Source organism: Antrostomus carolinensis, unplaced genomic scaffold (assembly GCF_000700745.2).
Source record: "Antrostomus carolinensis isolate BGI_N321 unplaced genomic scaffold, ASM70074v2 scaffold19631, whole genome shotgun sequence".
Classification (NCBI taxonomy): domain Eukaryota; kingdom Metazoa; phylum Chordata; class Aves; order Caprimulgiformes; family Caprimulgidae; genus Antrostomus; species Antrostomus carolinensis.
The window spans coordinates 10308-37100 of NW_010295135.1; the positions used below are offsets into that span (position 1 = coordinate 10308).

A 26793-nucleotide genomic window follows, 5' to 3' on the forward strand; every position below is an offset into this window, starting at 1 on the left:
GTCTAGTGGAAGGTGTCCCTGCTGATGGCAGGGGGGTTGGGACTGGATGAGCTTTAAGGTCCCTTCCAATCCAACCCAGCCTGGGATTCTGTGATACTATGACTTGATCAGCGACCGCATTCACCCAGAGGTTCTGTACGAGGTGTCAGCAGCACCAGAACCAGCAGCTTCTCTCAGCCCCAAGGTGTGACTGCCTGCAAAGGCAGCTGCACAACCTACTTGTTCTCTGTACAGGCAGGGGGGAACACGAGGGACACTGCAAGTGTCACGGGGAGGGATAAAGAACACGATTCACAGTGACAAGAGAAAAAAAGAGAGACAGAGCTTCACTCACACGCTCCGGGGGATCTTGATCAGGCTGTGGCAGGGCTTTCCCCTCCCCAGGTACGAATCGAGGGCCACGTAGAGGAAGGTCAGCTCTCTGCTGAGCAGCTCTTGGGAGAAGCGAGGGGTGAGGCTAGAGGAGGTCACACACTGGTTAGCACCGGTTCCGTGGTTCGACTCAGACATAGAAAGACACAAGGCAAACACAGCTGGTGCTCCTGCTGCTGTCCCATTGCACTGCCAGGAGCAGGACAGCCAGGGACACTCCTGTTTGGAGCACAAAGCTGAAGGGACACGTCTAGCAGGAGACACAAGGCTCCTTCAATAGCTGTCCTGCCACAATCAAGTATTCCTTCCTGCACGGGCTCACCTACAGGCCAGCAGCACCATCACCTCCACACAAACCACCATCCTCCCTCACCAGCATCTCCATTCCAAGCCCAGCAGGACTTCACCTGTAGAACGCAATGGGTAAGAGCTGGATGTGACGGCCCGAGGCTGCGCTGCGCAGGACACCGTATTTTCTAGGGTCTGCAAAAGCCAGAGAGAAGCACTAAGCACCTTCAGAGGTCCTCATGCCACCCTGCATACTTCTACAGCAGCACAGGGGCTGCAGTTTCCTTCCAGCCCACAATATACTTGGGTTTGGGGACCCTGAGAGAAAACCACTGTCCCCTCTGAGGCTTTTTCTACCAGAGGGAACAATACTGAGCACCAGTCGTTCCTGATCATCAGCTGGGTCACTGTACTGCAGGGCAGAAGCAGGATGTTCTCAGCTTTTACTCAAACAAGTGTTTTTCGTGCTGTTTACAAAGGCCCATCAGTTCCTTCTTGCAGGTACACTCATTAATCAGAGATGGGGGACGCCTGTCCAGCACTGGCCCTCACCTTTCCACCCCTGAGACAGGACTCGCTCACCTTTCTCTGGTGAATGGAAGAGAAGTGGCCAGGACATGCCCCTTTCTTCCAGGCATTGCAAGATCTCCAGGGACCATTCCAGAGACGTCTGAAAATCCACTCCCTCCTGGGGGGTCAGAAAGAACAGCTCTAGTTTGGGTTAGGAACCCCTCACATGAGGCTGTTTTCTCCCCCTCTAACCTTTCTAGTAACAGCCTGTCTTGGGATTGTGATTGGGTTTCGGGTTTTTTTTTCCACATTACTCATTTTACTTGGAATAACCTCCCAGATCTCTTTGCTCAAGATGTTTCTTTCCTCAAGGACTCTTCCTCCTTTATTTTTAACTTGGATCCAATCTGTTAGGTGACTACACAAATGGCTGCACTTCAAAGCAGAGGAGACGGCGAAGGGACAGGAACAAGCATTCACAGGGCAGACAGCTGCTAGAAGAAACTTGTCATCTTTGCATTAAATCATCTGGGAACCAATGTCCCTCTGGGTTGGGGAATCTCTTTCCTTGTGAAATACCACGTACGTTTCCAGCCTGGGGAAAAACATCATCTAACAAATACGAAACTCCACACAAAAGCCAAGAGAGAGACACGAGGCTCCTGTGCTGCCTGGGAGGTGTAAAGCCTGAACAGGGAACTGAAAATATCAAGGTGTTCAGGAAGAGAAATAAAAACTGTTGTAGTGAAAGGGGATTTAACATCAGTTGGAGGAAATACAGCTTTACTCTGATAGGAGCAGAAGGGCTTTCAGCAGCTCTGCCTGGGACCTTGCTGATCCCTTCCCCCTGGCAGAACAAGCCACCAGCCTCCACAGTAACGATACAAAGCATTTTTAGACAGCAAACCAAGTGGATCAGACAAATTTAGTGTCACAAGAATTCCCTCAGGGCTGAATTTACCTTTGGTGCTATTTTTGCTGAGATGAGATCCATGAGTGAGAAGAACAGCAGAGAAACTAGAAGCTGCAAGGAAAAGAGAATGCCTGTTAGTTCTGTCTGCAGCAGGGACTCAGAACTTGCTTCTTCCAGTCAAGAAACAACATTTCACAAAATATGTTCCCAGGATGAGCCTGGGTGAACTACAAGCACTGCAAGTGAACTACAAACATGTAGACACAGTGCTGAGGGACATGGGTCAGTCGGGGACTTGTCAGTGTTGGGTTCATGGTTGGACTCGATGATCTCAAAGGGCTTTTCCAGTCCAGGCAATGCTGGGATTCTGTGATCTCAAGGCAGATTTTTGAGGTGAAAGCCACTGTTATTCCACATGTACTAAATGCTCTTATCAACTCAGTGACACCAGTTCCTGACTAGCAGCTTTTGGCTCTAAACCAGTATAAACAGTGGAGTCAATCCCGTGGCAAGAGGAGCTGCTACCGTAACTGCTGCCCGGAGCAATAAAACTGAAGAGCAAACAGTAATGCACAGGTTTGGGTTCAACACTATTTATCTGTGATGTCTCAGTACAGAGACACTCCCTGTACCGAGTTCTGGTCCCAGCTGTGCCCTGGAAGATCAACAGACAGAACTGATGGGCAGCAGCCCAGTTTCCTCCTCAGCAGAGCACTTTGGAGAAGCACTTCAGGCACTGAGCATGGTGAAAAGGCAGAGACTTGGGAAAACCTTCAGGAAATCTGTCCCTGAGATTCTCAGCATGTCCCCCCAGAGCCTTTGAAATGCCTGTGCTCCTGTCTCACAAACTTCCTGCCATCTCCTTAACCTCCCAGCCAAGTCGCCTGAGCTCAAATCCACAAGGCCTGCTCCTCCGTCAGAGGGAGGGGTGATCCTGGCATGCCACGGACTGAGCTCTCAATCTCTGCAGCATTCTTCTCTAGCTTCAGTTTTTAAAGCAGCTATTTAATAGTCCTCCCTGACTTCACAGAGGAGCCAGTATCTGAGTTAAAAGTTGAAGCTTGGAACAACTTTGCCTCTAGGATAAATATTTACCAACTGGTAATTTACAGCTAGGTTTTATCAATTAGCCACCAGGGAGATTTCACACCAGGGTTTACCAGGGATACAGCAGTGTCTCAGCACAACCATTTCTCAGTTAAAGACATTCTGCTTTTGGTTTTCAAGCATGAGGAACAGCAGACATTTAAAATGCATCATCTTGCCTGCTCTGTGTCAGTCCCCAGCCTCTGCAGCACGTTTCTCTCTCGTCCCCGTGGTGACTGCTGTTGACCAGTACAATGGAGGAAGGCAGCTGAAATCCAAGGAGGCTCAGAGAGAGGGAAAACCACTCCTGAAGAAAGGAAGCTAAGAAACAAAACCAGCATGTCATGGGTCGGGAGGAAAAAAAGGAATGAGAGCTGCGAGTGAGGAGGAAGTCAGGGGCTTGGGCAAAGGGTGTAAGTTTGTGATTTGGACCAAAAAACAGAAAAATTCTTCTCTCCAACTTTTTTCCCTGCAGGTGGATGCTACATGGAGTCAGTTTAAAAAAAACAAAGCCTAGAAACAGACAGCAGCATTCCCAAATCTCCTATCAGAGGCTGGGCAGGTGTAACTGTATACACTACTCCAGAAGCATGTGCTATACCTGCAATAACCTGCAAGATTTTTATCCTAAATTCACAGCTTTTGGAGAAAAGTTGCAGGACGCTGAACAGACACAGCATAAGGAGAGGTAAAGAAGGAAGCATACAGCAGAGAAGCAGGCAGGAGCTTCAGGAGATCAGAGATTCACCAAATCCAGGGAGCAAAGGGTGTGGCAGCTTGAGCAAATGACTCAACACTGGCTAAAGGCTATTTCCAGTGTTTGTCTAACAAGGACTCTGCCTTCCAGTCTCCTCTAAAAAGAGTCTCTTTTCCTCATGGTAAAACACTCTGACCCATATTACACAGAAGGCCAGACTAAATAATTATAATGACCCATTTTGAGTTTAAACTTGACAAAGGAATCTGTATATAGCTGTCCTACAGGCCTCAGTCCACATTGGCATTTCATACTGCCTGCCTCAGAAAGCATCCTGGGTGCTGATCCCTCAGAGAGCAGGTCCTCCCACCTGCAGACCCACACTCTGCTCCTCATACACACCTGGTAGCTGAGGACTGCCATTCTCTCAGCTTTTCCAGTTCTTCTGCAAGTGGAGCCCCAAAGAGTCTTTTCCACTGAGAGCAAAGCACTGGCTCCAGCCTTGGCCACCAAAGCTAGGAGAAGAGATGGAAACCAGCAGCATTAGTGGTGGTGTACTTAGTTGTCTGCAGGTTATCTACACAGGTACTCAGAGAAAGGGGGTTTCCTCCTCCCCTTAATGAAAAAATCCAAGTTGTACATACACACATAACAAACATGAGAAGTTTCACACCCTGGAAATGCAAAGAGGCACAATAAAAATCACAGAATCCCAGAATTGCCTTGATTGGAAAAGACCTATAAGATCAAGTCCAATTGTTAACCCAACACTGACAAGTCCCCTAAACCATGACTAAACCAACCCATATCCCTAAGCAGAGGAGCTCCACACTCAGCTGTTCTGCAAAGGGGATGCACATGCTTATCACACGCCACAAAAACGAGTATCCCCAGGTAAAACAGCCCGTGAAGAGTTACACACAGGACAGAGAAAACACATCTGTGCTTTATGGGCTTCCTGGTCACTTGGCATGTAACAACCAGCCCCTCTACAGTGCATCTGAAACCAAGACAAGTTTCCCAGCTTCTCGCTCTTAACCAGCCCCTGTTCCACTTCATAGAGACATTCCAACACCAAGGCTGCACGCCTGGAGCTGGGATCAGCGAAACCAAGGGGACAACAACACTCTGCACTTTTCCAAAGGCATTAAGAATCACTGCCCCTCCCCACCTCCCAGTTTCTATTACATGAAGTTTAAAACAAATGTTCTAAATCGATACTGAAGCTTCATCTAAGATGAAAATAAGATGAAATATGAAGGGTTACCACTGCAGAGAAAAGCACGATGGGGCATTTGGTTTGACATGCTGTTAGAACATGATTGACCCCTTCTGCTGACTCCTCACAGTCCAAGCTGGCGTTGAGCAGGCCCTGGAAGAGGATAAAATACAGGCTGACTACACACACACACACACAAATGTCTTTGCTGCTTTGAAGTACCTCACCAACCTGTGTGTAAACTAATCAGAGATAACTGTAGGGGTCAGCATGGCTCAGCAAAAGAAACGTGTGCCCAACAGCTCCTCCTTCCCTCACCAGCTTGACTCTATTGTATTAAAATTAACCTCTACCACTACTTCCTCCTGCTATTCTCTTCACTTCCCTGGAATACTGCTCTTCTTTTTGGAATTTACACCAACAATTCTCAAAACAAGGGTACAAATAGCACATCTTATTGCTAAGAATAGCATATAGTCAGGTATCCTGATAAAGCAACGTCTACTCAGGCTGGCAGTTACCCTGAAGAAGTGAGCGGTGATGTCGTAGGAGAGCGCGTACCCTCTGGAACAGACGTTCTTCTGTGGGAAGACAAGGAGAGGGGGGAAAAAAAATACATTCCTTTTCTTTTGAATTATAATTTTCTTTAAACATTTTGGCTCAAGTCTCAAATTTGGCTGCATTTTAACTCCTGTACTAAACCCAAGTTTAAGTTCTTTAGCTAGGGCACTTACCAACAAGAAATAATGATTTGACACATACCAGCTGCGAGTTTACAAAATGAAAGAAGTCTTCACAGTCCAACATGGTTTGCTTTCCTTTCTGACAAGTTGTGATCAGAGCAGATGCAGGGAGCCCTACCAGAATCCTTAGGCAGGGAAGAATAAAAACAAGATCAAGGTTACTGTCGAGAAGAGGCTCAGACTCCACACTCTTAGGGCACATGCCTTTGATATTCATGGGAGTTTGAGAGTAAGTCAAACATGAGAGGTCTCAAACACACTGATAGAAACTGCACAAGGAATTCTTCCAGTTGCCCAGAAAAGAACCCACGTTTCAAGGAGATACACACAGACCACTTTCAAAGATACTATCAGTGGCTCAAAAATGGAAACACACACATAGATTCCAGCAGCAAACAGAGTAATTTAACAGTGGTTAGTGCAAGTGGTGGCATTAAGAGTCCGTGAAGATGTGTGGTGTTTGAAACCCAGTCTGCTGCCAGGGGAAACTCATCGCCTGAGATATCACACTGAAATGCAGCTGGAGTCATATGGGTACCAGGGAATTGTACCAGTATCTCTTGCACAATTGTCACTGTGACATATAGTATAATTTGCACTTGCTGTGGAATCAGAGGAGGCCACCCCACTGCAGAAGTACACACCACAATCACTCTGAACACTGGTTTTGTTAGAGGTATTCCCAGCAGCCCAGATCTGCATTTACCTTCTGTGCAGCAGCAGCTCCTGCTGCCTCCATAACTGCTCCCCCAAAGCAGAGCCATGTTTTTTGTCTTTCAGTCTTTCCTGGAGAATCTCAAACAGGAAATGTCTCTGGGCATCCAAGCAGCCAGAAAGCAACTTTCTCCTACACCTCAGCTCCAGCACCATCTCCTAAAGAGGGAGGTGGGGGAAAAACAGCGTTTGTCAGGGGTACACACCAGTTTGCATTCAAACCCTCTTTGTTTCTCTGAAGTTTCACTGAAGAGAGATCCATAAGAAAAGTCTCTCTCTCTCAATCTCCATGCCACTGCTCACACCTGAGAGCCAAATGTCAGCCTTACATACACCGAGGTATTAGGAAATACATTGACTGATCAAATTCAAGGATTGAACGTACAGATACACATCAAAGTCTGAAATCACCTGCAGCTTGCAGAGAATATCAGGATTGACTGACATCTTTGACTGGCCACAGCTGCCCAGGTCCCACCTGGAATTACAAGACACAGCAGGTAACTAACCCTGTTAGCCCAGGAGGATAACACAATTCAAATAAAGTCAAATGGCTTCAGTTGAACATAAAGCTCTAACATTAAGGTCCCTTAAATAAGCTGTAGGTGAGACAGCAACTCTCCTCTAACCCTCCCTCCTTATTTTCCAGCTTCAGCCACTTCCTCAGGGGCACTGAGGCTTGTCTGGCTAAACAAATCTGAATACAAATTCAACTTAGAGACAGACAGACTAGGGACTATCTGTGACTTCAGCCCCAGACCTGTCACCTAAAGCAAGATTTTTATGCAAAGACCAGCGAGTCAGGCAGAGCCACCTCCCAGCCTTCACTGCCAGCCAGGCCTGTGAGAAGGGAATCACTCCCACTCAAGAAAACACAGCCCCACGTAAGGCACAAGCTCCCAGCTCCTGGTTTGCAAGGTCATTAGCAGAAATGCGAGTCAGGATACAGAATACCTTTGTGAGGAATCCAGAATGGTGTTGATAACAACACCACATGCCTTCTCCAGGTCTCCATCACAGCCACCAGAAGCAGAAGGTGCAGGAAGATACCACTGATAGATGGCCCAATAATGGAAATCCTGTCTGCAATATTCAAAAGGAGAAGATAGGAAATCTATCATGGCATTTTAATGATGCCCTTCCCCTGATGTGAAAGGAAGTGCACACACCAAGTGGAATGACAGATAAAAGCACCCATGTAAGTACATCTATAAAAAGAACCATCCACCAGACAGTGCATGCCCTGGTATCAGCCATCTCTTGCTTCTGGAAATGGGGAGGTTTGGTGAAAAGTTATTTGGAAGGACTGCACACACAGGCCAGAGGTTATCTTGGTGAACTTCCTCAAGCTGAAACCCACGCCTCGTTCTAGCACTGCTTGAACTCTGGACAAACACTAGTAGTGGACAGGCATTTGTGTCCCACAGCAGCTTGTTTATATTTACTTTTGTCATTAACTTCCTGATATTCAGTCCTTTTTCCTAATTTGGGTGGGAAAGACTCTTGAACTCTTCCCTTTTAACAGAGCCCCTCTGCACTTACCTTTCTGAAGCAGAGAGAATATCCTTTTCGGGGTGCACTCCCAGCTCCAACAGCAGCCACTCCCTGAAAGATAACTGGGAAAAGCCACGAGTTAGGTAAGAGGGCAGACTAGCAAGGCAAGTAACTTGTGCAGAGCAGCCACCTTCTTCCCAACCTAAAACCCACTTTCCCCCACACCCAGCCACCATCTCATCCAGATTAAGAGATATGAAACAGGAGACAGCAACCCAAGGAAGTTCCAGTACTGCTTTTCTTGCAAGAAATCTAAACTAAAACCCCAGTGGCATTCAAAAATGTACTGACAGCAAGCCTACAAAGCATCTCTCACACGCACCCACACACACCCCCATCCCTTTGACATTTCCAAACATGCTCATCTTCTTAAAGTCTAGATACCAGAGTGAATGTATGTTATTAGAAATAAATGCTAAAATGAACAGAGCACCACAGTCAGACTGGTACCAGCATCAAAGAAAGGTTGTAACACAAACGTATTTTAGCTTTGTACATCAAGCTAGCCAAGCACAAGGAGTCATTCTAGTAACACGGCAACCTCCTCTGCACAAAGGAAACTGGTTTTATAGGAACTAGGTTAAAAAAAGAAATCCTGGCAAATCAGACCCATTGCAAGGATGGTATTGAGCAAAGGAACTGAGATGTTAACCTGCTTCATAGCAAGGCAGAGCCAGACACTCCAAGACACACACAGGTGGTTGAGGAGAACACTGACATTTAGACAAAACTCAAAGGAAAAAAGAAGTATATTCAGTTCTTTGACTCACCATCACCTCACAGACAGCACACAGTGGGAAGCTAAGGTTATGGACAGGTCTTTTCTCTACAGTTCCTGATCATTTTCTTACTGATATGGTAGATCTGTCAGCTTTTGCAATAAATAGGACTCAAAAGCTTTACATCTAGTTTTCCATTTCTACCTTATCATCACCACCAAAATCTAGGAAGAACACTGAGCACATAACCTAGCGCGTGTGACCTCTTCCAACTGTCAGACCAGCTTTCCAAGGCATTATGGTTTTACAAGAAGCTTTTTGTCACCAAATCCTTTTGCAAGGATATTGCAAAAGGCAGATCTGAAAAATTAGAATTACAGTGTGCACTTAAGTGATGGAAAAGCTTTATACCTGGAACTCTTTTTCCTTCAAGAGCTCTTGAAAGCGTGCTTGCTTCCATAAACAGAGGGCAGCTCTTTTGTAGTTTAGAGAGGGGCATGGCTGGCAGCTCCAGATTAGGTCAGTTTTACTCTCCTGGCAAAGGACTCCCCGAGCTTCCAAGCACAGCCGTGGCACCACGTACTGCAGCTAAAACAAAGCCAGAAAAACCCTGCGTGTTTCCACCACAAAAAAAATGGGCCAAACAAGCAAATACACAAGATGGGAGAGTACAAAGAGCATTTTTATATAGTTTTCTTTGCACAAGTTACAGTTGCACAGGGGTCTGCAGTGGGAAATTGAACTGAGACTGACCTTTCTCATAAGTAATAGCAAAACTTTTTTCCTTTTACCTTTTTAACAAGGCTAGGAGGAAGCAAGGCACACAAATCTCCATGAGAATAGGATGAAAACTTGCACATAAGATAAGATGCTGCTGCAGTGCAAAACCTGATAGAGAAAATGAAAGAATTCTGTTATCTTGTTGGTTCAATCATACCTTTTCCCACTTAAAGCAAAGACTGAGCATTAATAATGCTTTTAACTGACACATCCCAAACCTATTTGGCTTTTAGGACCACTACTGTTTATATGCTCCCAACCTCAAGTACATTAATGGCACAAATTTCAGAACCAGAGACTGAACTAAAACCTTTGGCCACATCCAGTCAGTCATCGATCATCGAGTCCAACCATGAACCCAACACTGACAAGTCCCCTATGACTAACCCATGTCCCTCAGCACTGTGTCTACACGACTCTTCAATCCCTCCAGGGATGGGGACTCCACCACTGCCCTGGGCAACCCCTTCCAATGCCTCAGAACCCTTTCAGCAAAGAAATTCTTCCTCACATCCCATCTCAACTGCCCTGGCCACAACTGGAGCCCATTTCCTCTTGTCCTGTCCCTTGGGCCTTGGTTGAACAGACCCACCCCCAGACAGACAGTGCAATCATCAGGATGCTACTTCACACAGGACCATCATCATCCTGTTTCTCTGGGTAGTGCCTCTGTGCAGCACAACCACCTACAGATGTTCTGGAAATCCTCCCCAGGAACATGGGAGCTTTCCCAGCACCTCTCCTGTGGCAAACCTAAAGCCATCACATGGGGAAGCAAGGACATGGTGGACACCTGATCTCACCTGATGCAGAAGATAAATGACTCTTCTGTCCTGCACACTAGCAAGCAGTTCCAGTACTCAAAAATGGAAAGGATCTTTTCAGGAACAGGCTGAGAAATCCCAAAACTGGCTTCCACTTCAGGAATTAAAGCTCTGGATTCACTTAAGTGAATCACAAAAGCTGCTAGTCCTAAAATATGAGCATCATTCAGGGAAGGACCCTGCAAGCCAAACACAGGTAAAGAACTGAAGAGAGAGACATTTCATTTGTGACAAAACAACCTTTCTCAGAAAAAAAAACCCCTTGGAATTCATCAAGTAGCAGAACACTGTTTCTGCCCATTGACTCCTTAGTGCAACAATATCAATTTAGCAGATGAGAGGCACCAGCTCCATTAAAAATGTTCTTCCTTCCTCAAAATTGTGCAGCTACCTTTGGTCAACCTGCAGGAAAACACGTATGTTTCTGTAACACAGACTAGCTGTAAATTCAGCCCAGCAGAATTGGAGGCTCTCAAGGCTTTTTAGCTTCTATGACAGCTAATCTAGTCCATCAGTATTTTAATTTCACCCTCGCAGTATCACAGGTCAAAGGAAATAAAACCAACAGTTCTTTAAAAGAAAACCATGCACTGCTGCATCCTGTATTTGGGGGTCACACTTTTACCTTGAAAAGGGGTGTACAACTGAATTATTCCATGTGGAAGCTTTGGGATTAAGCATCCTACTATTTTTCTTTTGGCTCTGTTCATAAACTTGCTTATTTTAGCTTCTGTTAAAATGCATCTCGGAATGCATTAACCTTCTACAGTAGTATTTCTGTAGGAAAACATCCAGCTAACGTTCCTCAGAGCATGTCCATACTACTTGACCCAAATTAGATTTATTTGGAAGCTTGAAAGCTCTAGTGAAGTCCTTTTGCAGTGCAATCCAGACAGGTACATGCCCCACAGCTCAGGAAATGGAGGTAGGATAGCCTTTAGCACACTATAACCATAGGATTCGTGGCTGGAAAACTAACCTGATGATAAATAAGCTGGCAGAGCCTGCCCAGAAGCGAAGGTAAGAGATTCCTGTGTCCACACATCATCTTCACAAACAAGGAGAGACATGGTCCCTGCCTGCGGAAGGTAAAAACCATGTGCTCATTTTACTGCTTCTTTTTATCCCCAATACAGGAAGAGGTATTTAAAAATGCTTAAACACAAGGAACCTGAGCCATCCTTGTCAGTAAATAGGGGGCAATTATCATTCCATGTATAGGCTCAAAAGAAGTGTCATTATTGGAGTATTGAACAGAGGAACCCTACAAAAACATTAACTGCTCCAGCGCTCTGCCTCAAATACTTGATACTATAGAGACAAAGAGATGTTCTGAGGTGACACCAAGGAGAGGAGGAAGCTACCTGGGGCACAGACAGCTTTTCTTCAGACAGAAAAGCACAAGGTAAACAGAGGCAGAGCAATAAGTGGGATCAAACAACAAAGCAAGAGCAAAAAGGAATTAGTAGGACAAGGTCCTGTTACAAAACACAGGGAGTGAGTTTCCTACAGGGCATTCCCACCCAGCTGGCACAAAAAACATCCTCAGAGAAGATCAGATGGGGACTTGGGTTTAGAAACGATTTCCTGGGACACTCTTTGTTTATCAGAGCTACTTTTCAGCATGGATTTTCAATACAGATTCATCTGCTCCAGGGCAAAACAGTGTAAAAGAGAGGGAAAGACGTGCTGGCTGCCAAAGCATGCTGCACTCCAGAGAGGCAGCCACCTCCTCCAGCACCATCTCCAGCTGGGATCAGAGCACCTTGTCAGTGTGTTGGTATTTTCCAAGCAATTTTCCAGTGAAATGCTGCCCATAATGTTTACAGACTTCTGTTACATCATGAAGGAGATGGCTATTAACAGAGTCCTTCCAGTGGTGGAGGAGTGCTACCTCTCCCTGCTCATACAGGCCAGAATCAAATGGAATCACTTCCAGGGGCAAGAGAGGATGGGAGGCAGAGAGAAGGTGGATCACGCTGCTCTTCCTGTGCCTGCAGCATTAAGACTTTCCACCTCTCATTTCATGTAAGATATGGCATTAGGGATGAAGGATCTGCCAAAGCACTGAACCTGCCAAAAGACACCCTGAAGACACATCAGGGCTTGCTGCCTAAAGACCAGCATTCTCCTTCCCCGATCTCTAGTGTCAACCAGCAAGCAATTCCTGGACAAAAAGGTTTTGTTTCACTCCCCAACCCTCACCATTGAGCTGAAGATGCCAACCTGAGCACGTGGTATTTGTGGGAAGTTTTTATAAGTTGTCACAAAGCACGAAGCAGAGCCAAACACCATCCTTCTCTGAAGGCATCAGCAACGACAGAGGAGAAACATGTTTTATTTACACGTGTACATCAAAGCGCGTTGGTTCTTAGATGACAGACACTCAGAATAAAGCAGCCTGCAATTGCCAGCCTAGTGGGTATGAACAACCAGAAATCCCTCCCTGCCCACAGACAAGTGTTGGAATTCCAGTGCATTAACCACTTTTGATTTCCCTACTCTTTTACTGGCATCTTACCTGTCGGGAGGGTTAAAATAGGAAGCAGCTATGAGGTTTTGGCAGAACGATGTCAGCAGAAGATCAACAACCTGGAATAAGAGGCACACTGCTAGTTCCTACTTGTTGGGATGGATATCTACATCTCTTTCTGCTGTGTATATGTTATGTTTCCCAACATTAAAACAAGGAGACAAATTGGTTAATGACATTTACTGCAAGTTGTGCAGATCTACTGGCGCTGAGATGGAAAGTTAAGGCTGTTACAGCCCAGGAATGACCCCAGCACACAACAGATATCTGGATAAGCCTGGTGAAGAAAGCCTAACTCATCACAGGACTGCTCTGATTGAATATATCTCTAGATCTCGCCACCAGACATCCAACACTTCCAGGAGGTTAAAACATGAATAGTCTGCAGGGCAGGACAAGGTAGACAAAAAGAGAACGCGTTTCCTGTTCTCCTCAGACAAAGCAGCCTTTCACACCTACTACCCAGATGCATTTTTACTTCCCCAACCCCACTCATTTCTCACCCCAAGCCAGATGGTACTCACACTCTGATGGCAGGGTTCCAGCTTGGGGGCAGAAATGTCAACTTGGATTGGGGAATTCAAAGGAGCAGCTTCATTCTCATCACTGCTGTGACCCAAAACACTGGCGAGTCTGTCAGAAATCACTGCGATCTGTGCTGGCACATCTGCAGCAAGGTAACAGGAGAAGGGGAGAACCAGGACAGAAGGCATGAAAGATTTACAACCCCTTGTAGCAGGAGGAAGAACAAGTGAAATATATACTCTTAATTGATCAGAGCCCAAAGGACATTCTGAAAAGCCTTAATGAGCAAAAAATGTTATCTGGAACACAGCAGTCATCTTCATTTCAGAATACAGCATTATTTTTGCCCAGTACTATTACCAACACATATCAAGAATAGTTTTTCACACCAGAAAGGACACAGCCTTCAAAAGGGGACCCAAGTCACCAGGTGAGCCTCAGGCATGGGGCTGCCCATCTTGGCAAAGATCAGTGCAGTACCAAGTGATCATCACACAATGATGCAGACCTGGAGTTCCAACCTGAAGCTTGGCCAATACCTCAGACATTAATATATTCTATATTTTCATAGCTGGAAGGATTACACAGATCTGAAAGATTACCAGCTTCAGGTACCAGTGGCAAGTAACCACTGCTGTTGCTCTGGCTAGAATTAGCCACATTTTATTAAAGCAGCTCCTGGAACAGTCAGTTATGGGTCGTTAACACTCGCCTTCCTGCCTACCTTCATATTTAGCCTGGTCCACAATCAGCGGCCTTAGTTCAGCCAGTTCAGCCTTCAGCTGCTCAACAGGCTCTTTGGAACAGCTGGTCTCTACTTTTGATTGATCTAGACAGGTAAGAGAGAAATGCAACACAAGATCCTCACCTTTGTGCATTACATCAGTTCACTAAATGCATCCAGCAACCTCTGCACACATTTTCTGCAAAAGCAGTATTTATTTTTCTATAAGCTGTAACAGACCCCCACACCATCAATCTGTCACATACCCAGCTTTGGTTTTATGTTCAAAATGTGCTATTTGATTAATCATTTATGAGTTTATGCCTAGTTGCAGAAAGGAACTCAAAGACTGAAAGGAGTTCTCCTTTCAGAGTTTTCTTCCTACTTGCTTTAGCTCTCTGCCTCCCACAGAAACATTTGCTGTCCTCAAAAGCCTGGCACCAGTCTCAAAATAGACATTACAGCATAAATACTATGTCATCAGCTTCTCCTCAAGCCCAATACCATGCAACAGCTCCAGATGTTACGTGTTACTCTGTTCTGGTTTTTTGTTTAAAAGAAGAAATAAAAGGAAATTCCTTTTACCACTAGAAAGAAAATGCAGCAACAAGCTGCCACGGCACAGCCTCAAAAACCACCCATACAGTTTGTTCGACAGGAACAGCGTCTTGCACACGGGCCAGAAATAACTCAGCCATGAACAAGAGAAGTAAATAACAAAGGTTGAAATTAATACTTGTTATAAACACACAGCAAAGCAACAAGGTGTTAGGACACTGCTGAGTCACCCTTATGTGCAAGGGTGAGCACTAACAAAGAGGGCAGGCTTAGTGCTGGCCAACAGTCAGTCCTGCCCTAAATCCAGTCTCTGTGCAAGAGCCCCAGGGATGGATCAGGTGGCAGGGGACACGATCAGGGAGGAGATGAGGCCCATCAGGATGCAGGGGACACAGCTCAGGCTGCGCCACTAGAGATCACTGGCAATGCCAGGACTCCTGCAGGGCTCTGTCTGCCCGTTGGGACCCTGCTGATCCCAGTCCCGGCAGGGAGGGATCCTTCATCCCTGCTGGTTGCCAGGACAACCTCGGCAGCCAGCCTGCTGCACATCTGCGGTTCCCCAGGACTGCTCTGTCACGCCTCTCGAGCTACAGCATCTCCAGAAAGCTTCTAACACCCAAAGTGCCCTGACTGGGAGTCGATTACAGATTTGTCTCCATACACAGAGTACATTTATCTCCACCTCACTCTGGGAACGATCTCTGCTCACCAGCCTGACCTTTCCATGGTGTTTAACCCTGTGGTAAGGATGTTGCCCATTTTAAGACGCGTTTGAAACGCCCACTCACTGAAAGAGATAGGAGAGCTCATTAAATATCTGTCACGCTGACACACACTGCACCAGTCATGTGGCTCCAGTGATGGGACCTGAAATGAGTGGGACCTTCCCACCCAAACACATGTGAACTGTGGAGCTTGATCCCTTCAGCGCCAGCTCCACTCCTCACCCCTCCTGTCTCCCCAGATCGCGGTCACACACAGTCATCTGTTCTTACAGGAGGATGAGGGTGAGTTCAGACAGCACAAGTGCCATTACACCAGGGATCAAGAGAGCAGGTTCCCACCCCGGGCTAGCTGGAGCTGAGGAGCATTCAAGCTGCAAATGCTGATTCATGGAGATGTATCTGAGCCAGATTCCAATCAGCTGGCTCAGGCGTGATGCGCAGCCTCAGCACAGCGCGGAGCTCCGCACCGACTGCAAGAATCCCACCCAGGCAGAGGAAGTCATTACGAGAGTAACTATTTCATATCTCAGTGAGACATAAAGAACATTATATATATTTACACATAAAGACCTGATCAGCTGTAACTTTTGAACATTTCCAGTTCAGGAGGGCATCAATGGAAATATCAACTGCTCTTCAAACTGATCCAGAAGCAAATGTTTTCTTTTTTTACCTTGTAAGGTTTTCTCTTTCACAGCACGACAGCCTTGCATGTATGTCAAGTACAAGTTTGAGGGTATTTTGTCAGCTCTATAATAAAAAAAATTAAAAAAAGACTTTTATTATACCACATAACCCCATTCAAACTTCAGCTTTATTAAATATAAGCACAAACAACAGCTATGCTATGAAATGTAATTACAGAGGCTTCGGAGCATCTGAAGCATTTTTAAATCATCATCTTGACACAAGGGCCAGAAATTTCTATCCAAGGCTTTCATAACAAGTATCATACCTGTGTAACACACAGGACACAAAACCAACACCATATATATTATTAAAGCATGCATTAATACCTATTTCATACATAGTACGTGTCTAAGATGATGTAAGAGCAAGTTACTAAAACGCTGATGTGAAGGAGACCAAAGTTTGACCTCCAACGCTTGCTGGGCAAGCACTCAGTACTAAAAACATATTCCACGAGGCTCCCTAGAACACAGCTGCTTCTCTTACAACTTTAATTTTCAAAAAGGATCCAGTCTTCTTTAAAGTCAGGCTGGAATGACAAGGCAGGACCGAATGCCTCACCTGTAGGCAGAGTTGTGAATATTTTTTCTTCATGATAGGTTACAGAGGAATTACTGGATTTGAAAACAAAGCTGTTTCTGCAATGCAGAACAGCACTTTTAAACACACATACAGGACAAGCTGGAGTTCTGAGAGGGGCTGGGGCGTTTTCCTGGTGTCACAACAGCTCATAAAGCATTAACACACAGTAAAGTTTGATCCTCCTCTCCTCCCATATCCTCTCCCAAAGACAGGAGAGCCTTTCAACAGGGCCGAATTCATCTTCCTGGTGAATTTTCATATTTAGCAGCATCTTCCAAAGTTTGCATTAAAATATCTCTGGCCTGCAGTCAGAGGGCTGCATGGAACCCCTTCTAGATAATGGTTTTACAGTGGTGAGAGGACTAATTACAGAACTGAAGACATTCATCCATAAACTACCCCATCCACAGCCTGCAAGCCACAAGCCTGGCCACGAAGCCCTGCCAAGGCTTAGCCAACACCTGGTGTTTTGCAAACAAAGTGTCAAAGCCTCCGATAATCTGATGTAAAGTCAAATGTTCTGAAAGAGAAAGTCTAGAAGCACAGAAAAAAAATAAATCCCAATACCTCTTTAAAGAATCTATAAAGGCCATGCACACATCTGGGGTTTTGGGGAGCTGCAACAGAAAAACAGGCAGGTTAGGTGCAAATGACCTGTCTCCAAACACACATCTACATGGGAGGATCAAAAAAAAATAGAAGCCAAAACCAAATACTAACCACTCGTGGCCTGAGCAGAGCAGGAAGAAACCAGGAAGTATAATAGGGTCGCCTGAAAATACTGAGACAGAAAACAAATAGAGCAAAATATTAACAATGCCAAAGCTGCCAAGTGCCATCTCATTACCTCAGGAATTAATTTGACTCCTGCAAATAAGAAATATTCATGGAAACGTGAATAACCGCAGACAAATCAAGCTCAGATGAGCCAATAGTTATTCATTTCTTTAATTTTGCTTTTCATTTATTATACCAATTGTGGACTTCTCTTGCAGGTGTGCCTGCGCCTGTTCGCTCTCTGCACCAACAGCCTCCATTTAGCTGCCTACTGAGGAAGAGGCCAACACAGGAGGAATTGCCCAAAACTTCCTTTGCTCACATCCTCAATTTTTCTTCTTTGGTTATTTTGATTTGGACTTGGCTTGTATCATTATTATTGTGGCTAGAAACAAGAAGAGTTGAGAAGCACACGGTACCTGGCTTCTATCACAGACGTTGGGATCTTCCTTGTGTTTTCAAATATCTGAAGGGCCTTTTCAACATCTCGAAGTGCCTGACCCTGGGGCTGCTCACACGAGTAACAAGAAGAGAAAGATGTTGTGAGAAATCAGGGCCACAAAATTGGGGAAGGGTTTAGAGGAGAAGCTCTATGAGGAGAGGCTGAAGTTGCTTGGTTTGTTCAGCCTGGAGAAGAGGAGACTGAGAGGAGATCTCATGGGGGGCTGGAACTTCCTCCCAAGGGGCAGAGGAGGGGCAGGCGCTGATCTCTTCTCTCTGGCCACCAACGAATGCCAGGAGCAGAGGACATGGCAGGAAGATGTGGCAGGGGAGGGTGAGGTTGGCCATGAGGAAAAGGCTCTTGAGGCAGAGGGTGGTGGAGCACTGGAACAGGCTCCCCAGGGAGGTGCTGATGGCACCAAGGCTGACAAGATTCCAGCAGCATTTGGCCAAGGCCCTCAGGGACATGGTGTGAATGTTGGGATTGTCCTGTGCAGGGACAGGAGTTGGACTGGATGATCCTGGTGGGTCCCTTCCCACTCACAACATCCTGCGATTCTATGATTCTAGAGAAGATTTGGCAGCATGCTCAGCCTCGGCAGGAAGGGCAGAGGGTTGGTTATCTAAGCTCTTTTCTGGAGGAAAAGAGGCACAACTGATGAGGAAACTGTCAGACTGAGCAGTGGTACCTGCACAGATTCATCTGTGGAAGACAAGTCTTCATAGAGCCCCATATCTTCTATAGCAACCTGCGGGAGGTTACAGATGCGCACGGTCACGACACAGACAGCATTTTGACAGACCCAAAAAGAACTCTTTTGGCAGATTCAAAAAGGAAACTTTTAAAAGAAACAATTTTTCCTAACCTTGAGGTCAGCCAGTCTGGTTTTAGCCAGAGTGATGTACTCCAAGAGAATAGACCGATGTTTGGTTGGCACAAAAGGCGGGTACATTATATGGACCTGAAATGTGAAATTCACAAGATTTGCCATTTTTACAGGAAGTCAGTGTAACATTCTGCTTAATGTTTACACTCATCTACCTCAAATATTGCCCAAAGATCTAATTCTTGTTTTAAGCCATTTTCATGGCAACCAACATGCAATTTTTCCCAACAACAACAAACAAAATGACTGAAGAGCTTAAATTTAACTCCATGAAAAGAACTCTTCTTCTTCTCAAGTAAATAAGAGTGTCCTGTACTTCCTTACTTCAGGGAGAAAAGGTTTTGAATCATGTATCAGAAGTAATGCAATGACTACAATATTAATAATATGCTGAAGGCAGTCAAAGCCACGTAATGCAGTTACTACAATAACAACAACAAGTTGAGCTCAGTCCAAGGCACAGGTACATTCACTTTGGAGCAGTTCTGTATCAGCCTCTTCTCACCTTCAAGTACGGCGCTGCTTCAAAGGGCACCAGCTCTGACAAGAACTCAAAGAGGAAGACCAGAGCTTTCTTACTGCTCCCGTGGTGACCACCAGCATTCCCAAAGGAAGCCTGAAACAGGGGGAAATGACAACACAGCCTTTCAGCGTGGAGAGAATCCCCATCCCAGCAATGCCTTAACTCAGAGCACAGATCCCAGACATCCCTTACAGATATCTGCTTCCTGTCAAGAGAAAAGGGGAGGGACTTTGTACAAAGGCAGGCAGTGACAGAACAAGGGGTGATGGCTTCAAACTGGAAGAGGAGAGGTTTAGATTGGATATGAGGAAGAAATTCTTTGGTGTGAGGGTGGTGAGACAGTGTCCCAGGTTGGCCAGAGAAGCTGTGGCTGCTCCTCCCTGGAAGTGTTGAAGGCCAGGTTGGATGAGGCTTTGAGCAACCTGGTCTAGTGGAAGGTGTCCCTGCTGATGGCAGGGGGGGGGGAACTGGAGGGGCTTTAAGATCCCTCCCAACCCAAACCAGTCTGGGATTCTGTGAATCTTTCTGGGGAAAAGTCTCCAGGGAAAGTTTCTAGAAGTCTCTACAGAAGTTTTCTTTGAGTTTCTTTGTCCAGTTTCCAGAAATCCTGCCATGCCACGCTCAAAGTTTGCTCTGATGTGCTATGATGAGAACGCTTAGAGGAGTTAAGGCAACACCAAAATGCACCAAAGGACTGAGATTCATTAGGGAACCATAAATCTGCAGGTTTCTACATGGGTTTATCTTGGCATTATAAGGAAAATAAGCCAGTCTGAGACTACACAAAACTACTTTACCTTTTGATACATCCTGAACACTCTATCAGCAAAGGCTGAGCTTAGATTTACAAACTCATACAGAGGAATTACCAGATTTAAATGACGTGGAGATTTGCATACCAAAAATACCTACATGTTTACAGCTAGAATCTAACAACCAATTATCTGTAAGGTCAAACACAGCAATTACAGCTGCATGCAAACATCCAGGAAACAGAAATGCTTCATCTGCAATAACCCACAACTTATGCAACAACAACAGAGCTGGTTATCAAGATACTGAAATACATCCAAGATTATGATTATAACAGGAATTACATGTCTGCATTCCTGACAAATAACTAGAGGAGGCAAGATGGACTTAAAAGATGAAAGAAGGGAAGACCAGAGAAAGCCAAATAAATATATTCTTTGCAGACATAAAGGCAGTAATAAATATTAAGCCATTCCTGATACCAACACAATCACTTGTGACTTTTTCTTTTCCCCTCTGTCTCTAATCCCTGACTATCTTGTCTGAAACTAGGCTCTTGCTGCGCAGCAGAACGTTCCTCATGCACAGGTTTCTCACATACTTAAAACAAAGATTACCAGTTGGGCCTCATCCAGCCTTACCTTAAACCATTCAGAGTAAGGCATGAACACAGCAGGGCCCTCGAGAGCCGCCTGACGAGCTATCAGGAACGCCGTGATCATATTTTCCATATCATAATTCTCAAAGGCCTTTATCAGCAGATGACTCAGTAGATCTAGAAACATAAAACAATAACCTCAAACTTTGCTCTTAACAACTGGGCCGTAATTTTCTACAGTAAATGAAGACAAATATCTGTGACAAAACATAAAGAGGGATGTTTATTGCAGCTTGGGGAACCTTTGGGACTCACTTATATTTTTTTCCACATGCTTTCAACTGTCAAATACTTGAGGATTTCAACCTGCAAAACTTGCAGGGAGTCCAGCAACGAGATAACCAGCAAGAAACTAACAAACAAGGTCTGCCAGCAAAGGTGAGATAGAAGAATTAAGCTTCAGTAATCACCACTCCAACTAATAATGGAAGTAATTATCAAATAACCACTGTTAGATGCACACGAGGGTTGGGAAGTGCTGGGCACAAGGCCTGGCCTTCACGTCGCTGCTGATGGGAAATGACTGAACAAAAAAGCAGATCTTCTGCTGTTGTTCTCCATGCAGGACCTCAAACCAGCAACTATGAGTGACTGCTGCTACTCCCGTCAGCAGGGCTTCCCCGAGAAGCCACAAGCACACAATTAGCTCGCAGGCTTGCTCACACCTGCGTACCTTTGAACAGAGCCTCTGCCTCAGCCTGACAGACCACCAGTGTGGAGACGCAGGACAGGACGTGCTGCCAGTTCACTTCGTGAGTCTCCAGGACCTGCTGCAGCTGGTGGATCGACTCCTTTGCACTGAACACCACGAAGAGCTGGAAGAGGGATGGCAGTTCACGTGAGGCTATGACATACAGCCACCCATGACAGTGTATTTCACTCTTAAGATTAACACACAGATGAAAAAGCAATCCTGTGTGCATCTTTCACATCAGCTTTCCAGGGCCAGATCACATCCTGGCTGGGAACCAGAACTGGCTAAAATAAACAGTAATATTCCAGTTCTGTCAGAAGTCATGGCATACTCTGTAACAGTAAAAACTCACATCTTCAATCATTAGCTTTGTTCTCATTAAAAGCTTTGCACAAAAGTCCCTTTTTTTCTCCAAAAGTACTACTTGCACAAAAGTCACACTTTTTCTTCACACGGCCTACAAGTCATAGAATCATAGAATGGTTTGGATTGGAAGGGACCTTAAAGCTCATCCAGTCCCAACCCCCCTGCCAGCAGCAGGGACACCTTCCACTAGACCAGGTTGCTCAAAGCCTCATCCAGCCTGGCCTTGAACACTTGCAGGGAGGGGGCATCCACAACTTCCTTAGTCCTGGCAGCTGGTTCAGGTTCTGCGACTGGAACGTGCTATTTTTAAACAATCTCATTTCAAATATTTAAATGAATATAAAGCAAACATAGTAAAGTATTCTTTGTGAAACCAGGAAGACGTACTTTGCGATACAAGGTAGTGAGCAGCGAACAAGTTCTGGTAAAGCTCCACTCCTTCTGCATGTGGATGGCATCAGACACTGTACCCAGAAAAATAAAGTTTACTCTTCAGCAACAGATTTTAAAATACACCCAAAAACACATAACTTAACCACACCAGATTTCCCTTTGGCTCTGACATTAAAAACTGTCTGATGAAATCCTTTCTCTCTCATTTGCCTTTGGAACACAAACTATGGCAACAAGGACCATGTCATTTCAGTACAGCCCTGTCATCTCAAAGCTCTTCTTGAGATCACACACATTCGCAGGCCACGCACAGAGAACCAGGGAGGAATCATCTTTTTCCTCCATCATCTCTTTCAGCTGGCAGCCAGCAATGTCACAGCAATCCCACACAACGGGTAAGCAGCTCTACATCACAGCCCAGAGCGATTTTAGCAGAGATTTTTGTAGCACAAACATATCTCTTCCTAAAAACATCACAGGGATGAGAAGCCTTCCTGCCTTTGTCTCTGATCTACCAACAGAAACGCCCCGTCAGCAGAGAAAGGCCACGTCTTGTGCTTAAACCCAGACACACACAGGGACTGTTTTAGCCCCAAGCACTCTCTGCAGCACCATCTCTCCCACCCAGTTTCTCCTTTGGCCAGAACTACTCCCAGAGGCAGAGCTCGCCCCTGTCTGCTCCCTAAAGGCTGCTATTAGACAGCAATCCAAATTATCTGCTCAGGAGCTGTTGGCTGAAGCTCTGTTTGAGGGCACTGATTTTCCACCTGAAGTTTTCTCCTAAACTACAGCCCTCTAAAGGCCGCATGAATTTTCCTTTGTCTGATCTAGCACCCTGCTTATACAGCCCTGGGGTAAGAGCTGGGGAGTCAGGAAGCTTCTCTGGCTCTGGCTCCTCCAGACTGGGCTCTGTTCAGGAAGGCCTGGGTGGGATGGAGCTCTGGACACACAACACACACCCTGGAGACACTCACTCCTCCCTGCCTACTCCTACCTTTCAACAATGGGTTGTAGGTAAGAACCTCGGTCAGGGTGTGTCTAAAAAATTGCTGCAAGGAATCCAGGTGAACCACACTTTTATAAACTGACACATTGAAGACGTTGAGCCTACAAAGGACAAGGAAATATTCAGAAACAATGCACAGGAAGTCTGATCAACCAGGTATCATCAGGGTGAATGACTCATTCTTCTTCTACATCTCTCTTACCAAATTGCCAGAGATATATACTTTTGTCTATGTGTTTTAAAAAAAAACCCTCTTGGTTACTCAACATTAGGTAGTGATCAGATTTACCAAATTTGAGTCAAAAGTCAAACCCCTGCACAGGACAAGATGGGTTTGGAAGCAGGAAATGGAGGAGAAGGCAACAGCACCTTCCAGGTGTTTCTGTTCAGAAGAAGAGTGAGAAAACTTGACAGGGGAAGCTCACCACATGTCAAGAGGTTGCTTCAAGATTGGTTCCAACACTGCCAGAACACCCTTTCCCACCTTAATTTATCTTTTTATATGCATTTTTACTTGCACATATTTTATTAGAGAGGAGAATATTAAACATAAGCAGCACAGGGTGGAGAATGTTCCCCCTACTTCAGTAACAAGCATCAGAGTGGATTAAAAACCTCCTCCTGACAACAGCAAGTCTTACCAGAACCTCACAGCTTGCAACGTGGAAACATCTTCCTGCTTCTCTTTACCAACAGCATCAAGCACCCCTGTATCCCAAAGCAGAAGCACAAAAGCACAATGAGAGACATGGAAATGGGAAGGAACTGCGACACTAAACAAAAGAACTAACTGAAACAAGCAATTTGTGCCCCTTTAAGAAGGTGACCCCATTAGGGAAATGTGTAGAAGCCATTCAGCAGCATTAAAGTCTTAGGAAATTTTTTCAAAGGTGACATAAGAGCCTCAAAAACTACTCACACTAACCTTGATCCAATTTAAAAGCATCCCCAAGAACGTGCTAATAATTAAGCCACCTAAAAACGCACACAAATTAGTATTTATTTCCAAACCCAATCCTAATTGTGCAGTGCACCTGCAAGTGTGAACACTGGGAAGTCTGTCTGGAGACAGGGATGGGCACAAGCAGGTTCTGAATTAACAACCCCTGGAAACAATGGTCTTAACTTTTTTTGCCCTTGCCAAACAAAGAGCACGCTGCTGTGAATGCCACACATTGGTAACAGCAGTGGGACTCCACACTTCATTTGCTCAGCAGAGATTACTTCAAAAGCTAGATTCCTCTCCTGATGAGGAAAACTTTAAGCTTAAGTAGGGGAGAACAGAGAAAAGGAGATAAACTCTACTTATCCTGGGCACAGGAGCTCAGTACAGCAAAATCAGTACTATGAAGCACAGTGCTCCCATGCTACTCTCAGCCTCTCCTTCTCCTCTGGTGAAGGTCTTCATTAAGAGTGAATTATTTTACATAAAGAATCCCAATGTTCTTCAAAGCAGCTGATCAGTAAAGTGAAACCTCTCAAAGGTGACCCAGAAGCACACACTAACAAGAACACCTTCTATAAAGTGTGTTGAATAGGCTTTCAGGCACACAGGCTGCAGTCCCTGGCAGCGCAGACTGCACAAACGTGAAGGTCAAATGAAGAGCAGGTGAGCACAGACTGCTGCCTGCCTGCCAGCAGCCTGCTCCTCTTCCTCCAAACCCCCCCCAGTCTTGTGTTGATAAGGGTTATTTTTCACTGTTAAAGGGCCACCTGAGATGAGATTCATACATATTAAATAATAAAGCACTTCTCTTACAGCTTTCCCTTTTTAGAAGCATTCTGCAAGGTCTGTAAGGCACCTCTACCTACAGACAAAGCTCCCTGTGAGACACAGGGTAAGGGACCAGGCTGGCAGTGCCCATGGGGAGAGATGTGGAGTGGAGGGAGCAGTGCTGGTGATGTATCCTGGTTTTCAGTCACCTTACAGCAGAGGAAAAGCACTAACCTCTGCAGCAGCACTAAGGACATTGCTGAAACACGCCAGCAAGAGAGCAAGAGTGGTAAAGGGCTGTCACTAAGGAGACAGGAAAGTAACTGCAGTCGTACAGTCAGAGTATGTTCAGATACTGGTGTAGGGCACGTGAGGAGGTGTAAGAGAACGTGAGGAGGTGTAATGAATGTGAGGAGGTGTAAGTGAATGCTTCCTGAGCTGTACAGCAGATACAGCAACTTACTGTGAAGATCATCTGTGACACAAGATAAAAATAACCCTCACATGTGGTTTGTCTTTCTGCATCGAGATTTGCAATGCAAATCAGGCACTACTACACTTGAGCTCTCAGCAGCAGCATCAGGACTGCCCAGGTCAAACCAGGAGTGTTGTCCACGGGACAGGTCTTGAAGACTGGCCATTTAAAGGTGACATGGATATTAGATGTCTTTGCTCAGCAGAAAAAAAATAATAGGTTTCACAAAACGGTAGTCTGCAAATCCAAAGCACCAACCAGCAAAATAGCTTACTTGGACATAACTTTGTAAATTCAAAATTCAATTTACTAAGCAGAAAAAAATTCTCCTAGCTTAACCCCTGTGCTACACCAGACTGGGCTGCTGCCAATCAGCCTTGTTAACAATCAGCTCAGATATCAACCTGATGTTGCAGCTGGGAGCATCGGAATGAACGAGCATACAGGGCAAGAAGTTATCTGCAGCGTTAGAAGACACTCAGTGAAGGAGAAAGCAGAGCCACATAAAATCAGTGACATAAGTATTACACACAAGAGGAAAAGCAGCCCAGGCAAAGGATTTCTCCTTAGAGATTCAGAAACAAACAAGGAGTGTAGGCCCAGCAAGCAGCAGTGACTGCACAAAGCTACCACTCACAAAAACACTTACATGTCAACATTCTTTGTAAGACAGCGCGACAGATCTGTTCAAAATTGAGAAATTAAGAGCATTTAGAGTTTAGAAGAGCTACAGTTTTATGCAGAAAATGTAAATTGACTCAAAGAAAGAGGTTTGTCCCTCCTGATTTAAAGCTTAACTTGTACCTCAGGCTGTACAATAGACACAAGGGCAAGCATTTCCCATGCTCACCAGCATCCCACGCCTCACATTCAAATGGAAAAAAAAAACAATCAAGGTGAAACCCAGGGAGCTTCCAAAACCCCTGACACCTCACCTTGGAGAAATTCTCTATTTAAAACAAACAAAAAAAAAAGTCTTTGTTCTGGTTGCACCATTTCTTCATCACCCAGCCCAGCACCTGGACCACCATCCTTTCTTTATTGCTCCAAGCTGATTTATTTATGCTCAGCAAGGCACAGAGGTATATAATGGAACTACTTTTTTAAATAACCATTTATAAATAGATTCATTTTGTCCTTACATAGGTGACCTTCTGGAATTCCAACTTCCTTCCCAGCTCTGAAGTTTGCTGAAAGCCATTCTGCAGCAACACGATTGCCAAGTCTGCAAATCAAGAAGGAATTAGTGTTTCAGCATCCCCCTTTCAAATAAAGATCCCTCACTCTTTCGCCTCCCCACCTCAGTGTCCCAACAGGACTCTGAAAAGCTTTATTCACTACACAGCAGTC

General features: G+C 45.3%; 1 protein-coding gene across 1 annotated transcript in view; it reads right to left on the reverse strand.

Moving 5' to 3' along the window:
* Positions 1-26793, reverse strand: part of FANCA (FA complementation group A) — a gene marked incomplete at its 5' end in the record, with an annotated part of 29740 nt that overhangs the window by 1327 nt on the left and 1620 nt on the right. Inside the window, 35 exon segments of the mRNA XM_010177887.1 lie at positions 335-381; positions 384-457; positions 780-855; positions 1243-1348; positions 2132-2194; positions 3349-3490; positions 4269-4381; positions 5134-5238; positions 5607-5666; positions 5848-5953; positions 6535-6701; positions 6954-7020; positions 7497-7625; positions 8085-8158; positions 9227-9403; positions 9607-9703; positions 10399-10598; positions 11399-11498; positions 12941-13011; positions 13477-13619; positions 14202-14306; positions 16158-16234; positions 17324-17373; positions 17477-17537; positions 17953-18041; positions 18664-18723; positions 18841-18936; positions 19367-19477; positions 20779-20912; positions 21469-21610; positions 22243-22319; positions 23243-23355; positions 23896-23962; positions 26093-26126; positions 26586-26668. Coding sequence (XP_010176189.1) covers positions 335-381; positions 384-457; positions 780-855; positions 1243-1348; positions 2132-2194; positions 3349-3490; positions 4269-4381; positions 5134-5238; positions 5607-5666; positions 5848-5953; positions 6535-6701; positions 6954-7020; positions 7497-7625; positions 8085-8158; positions 9227-9403; positions 9607-9703; positions 10399-10598; positions 11399-11498; positions 12941-13011; positions 13477-13619; positions 14202-14306; positions 16158-16234; positions 17324-17373; positions 17477-17537; positions 17953-18041; positions 18664-18723; positions 18841-18936; positions 19367-19477; positions 20779-20912; positions 21469-21610; positions 22243-22319; positions 23243-23355; positions 23896-23962; positions 26093-26126; positions 26586-26668 — 3416 coding nt within the window.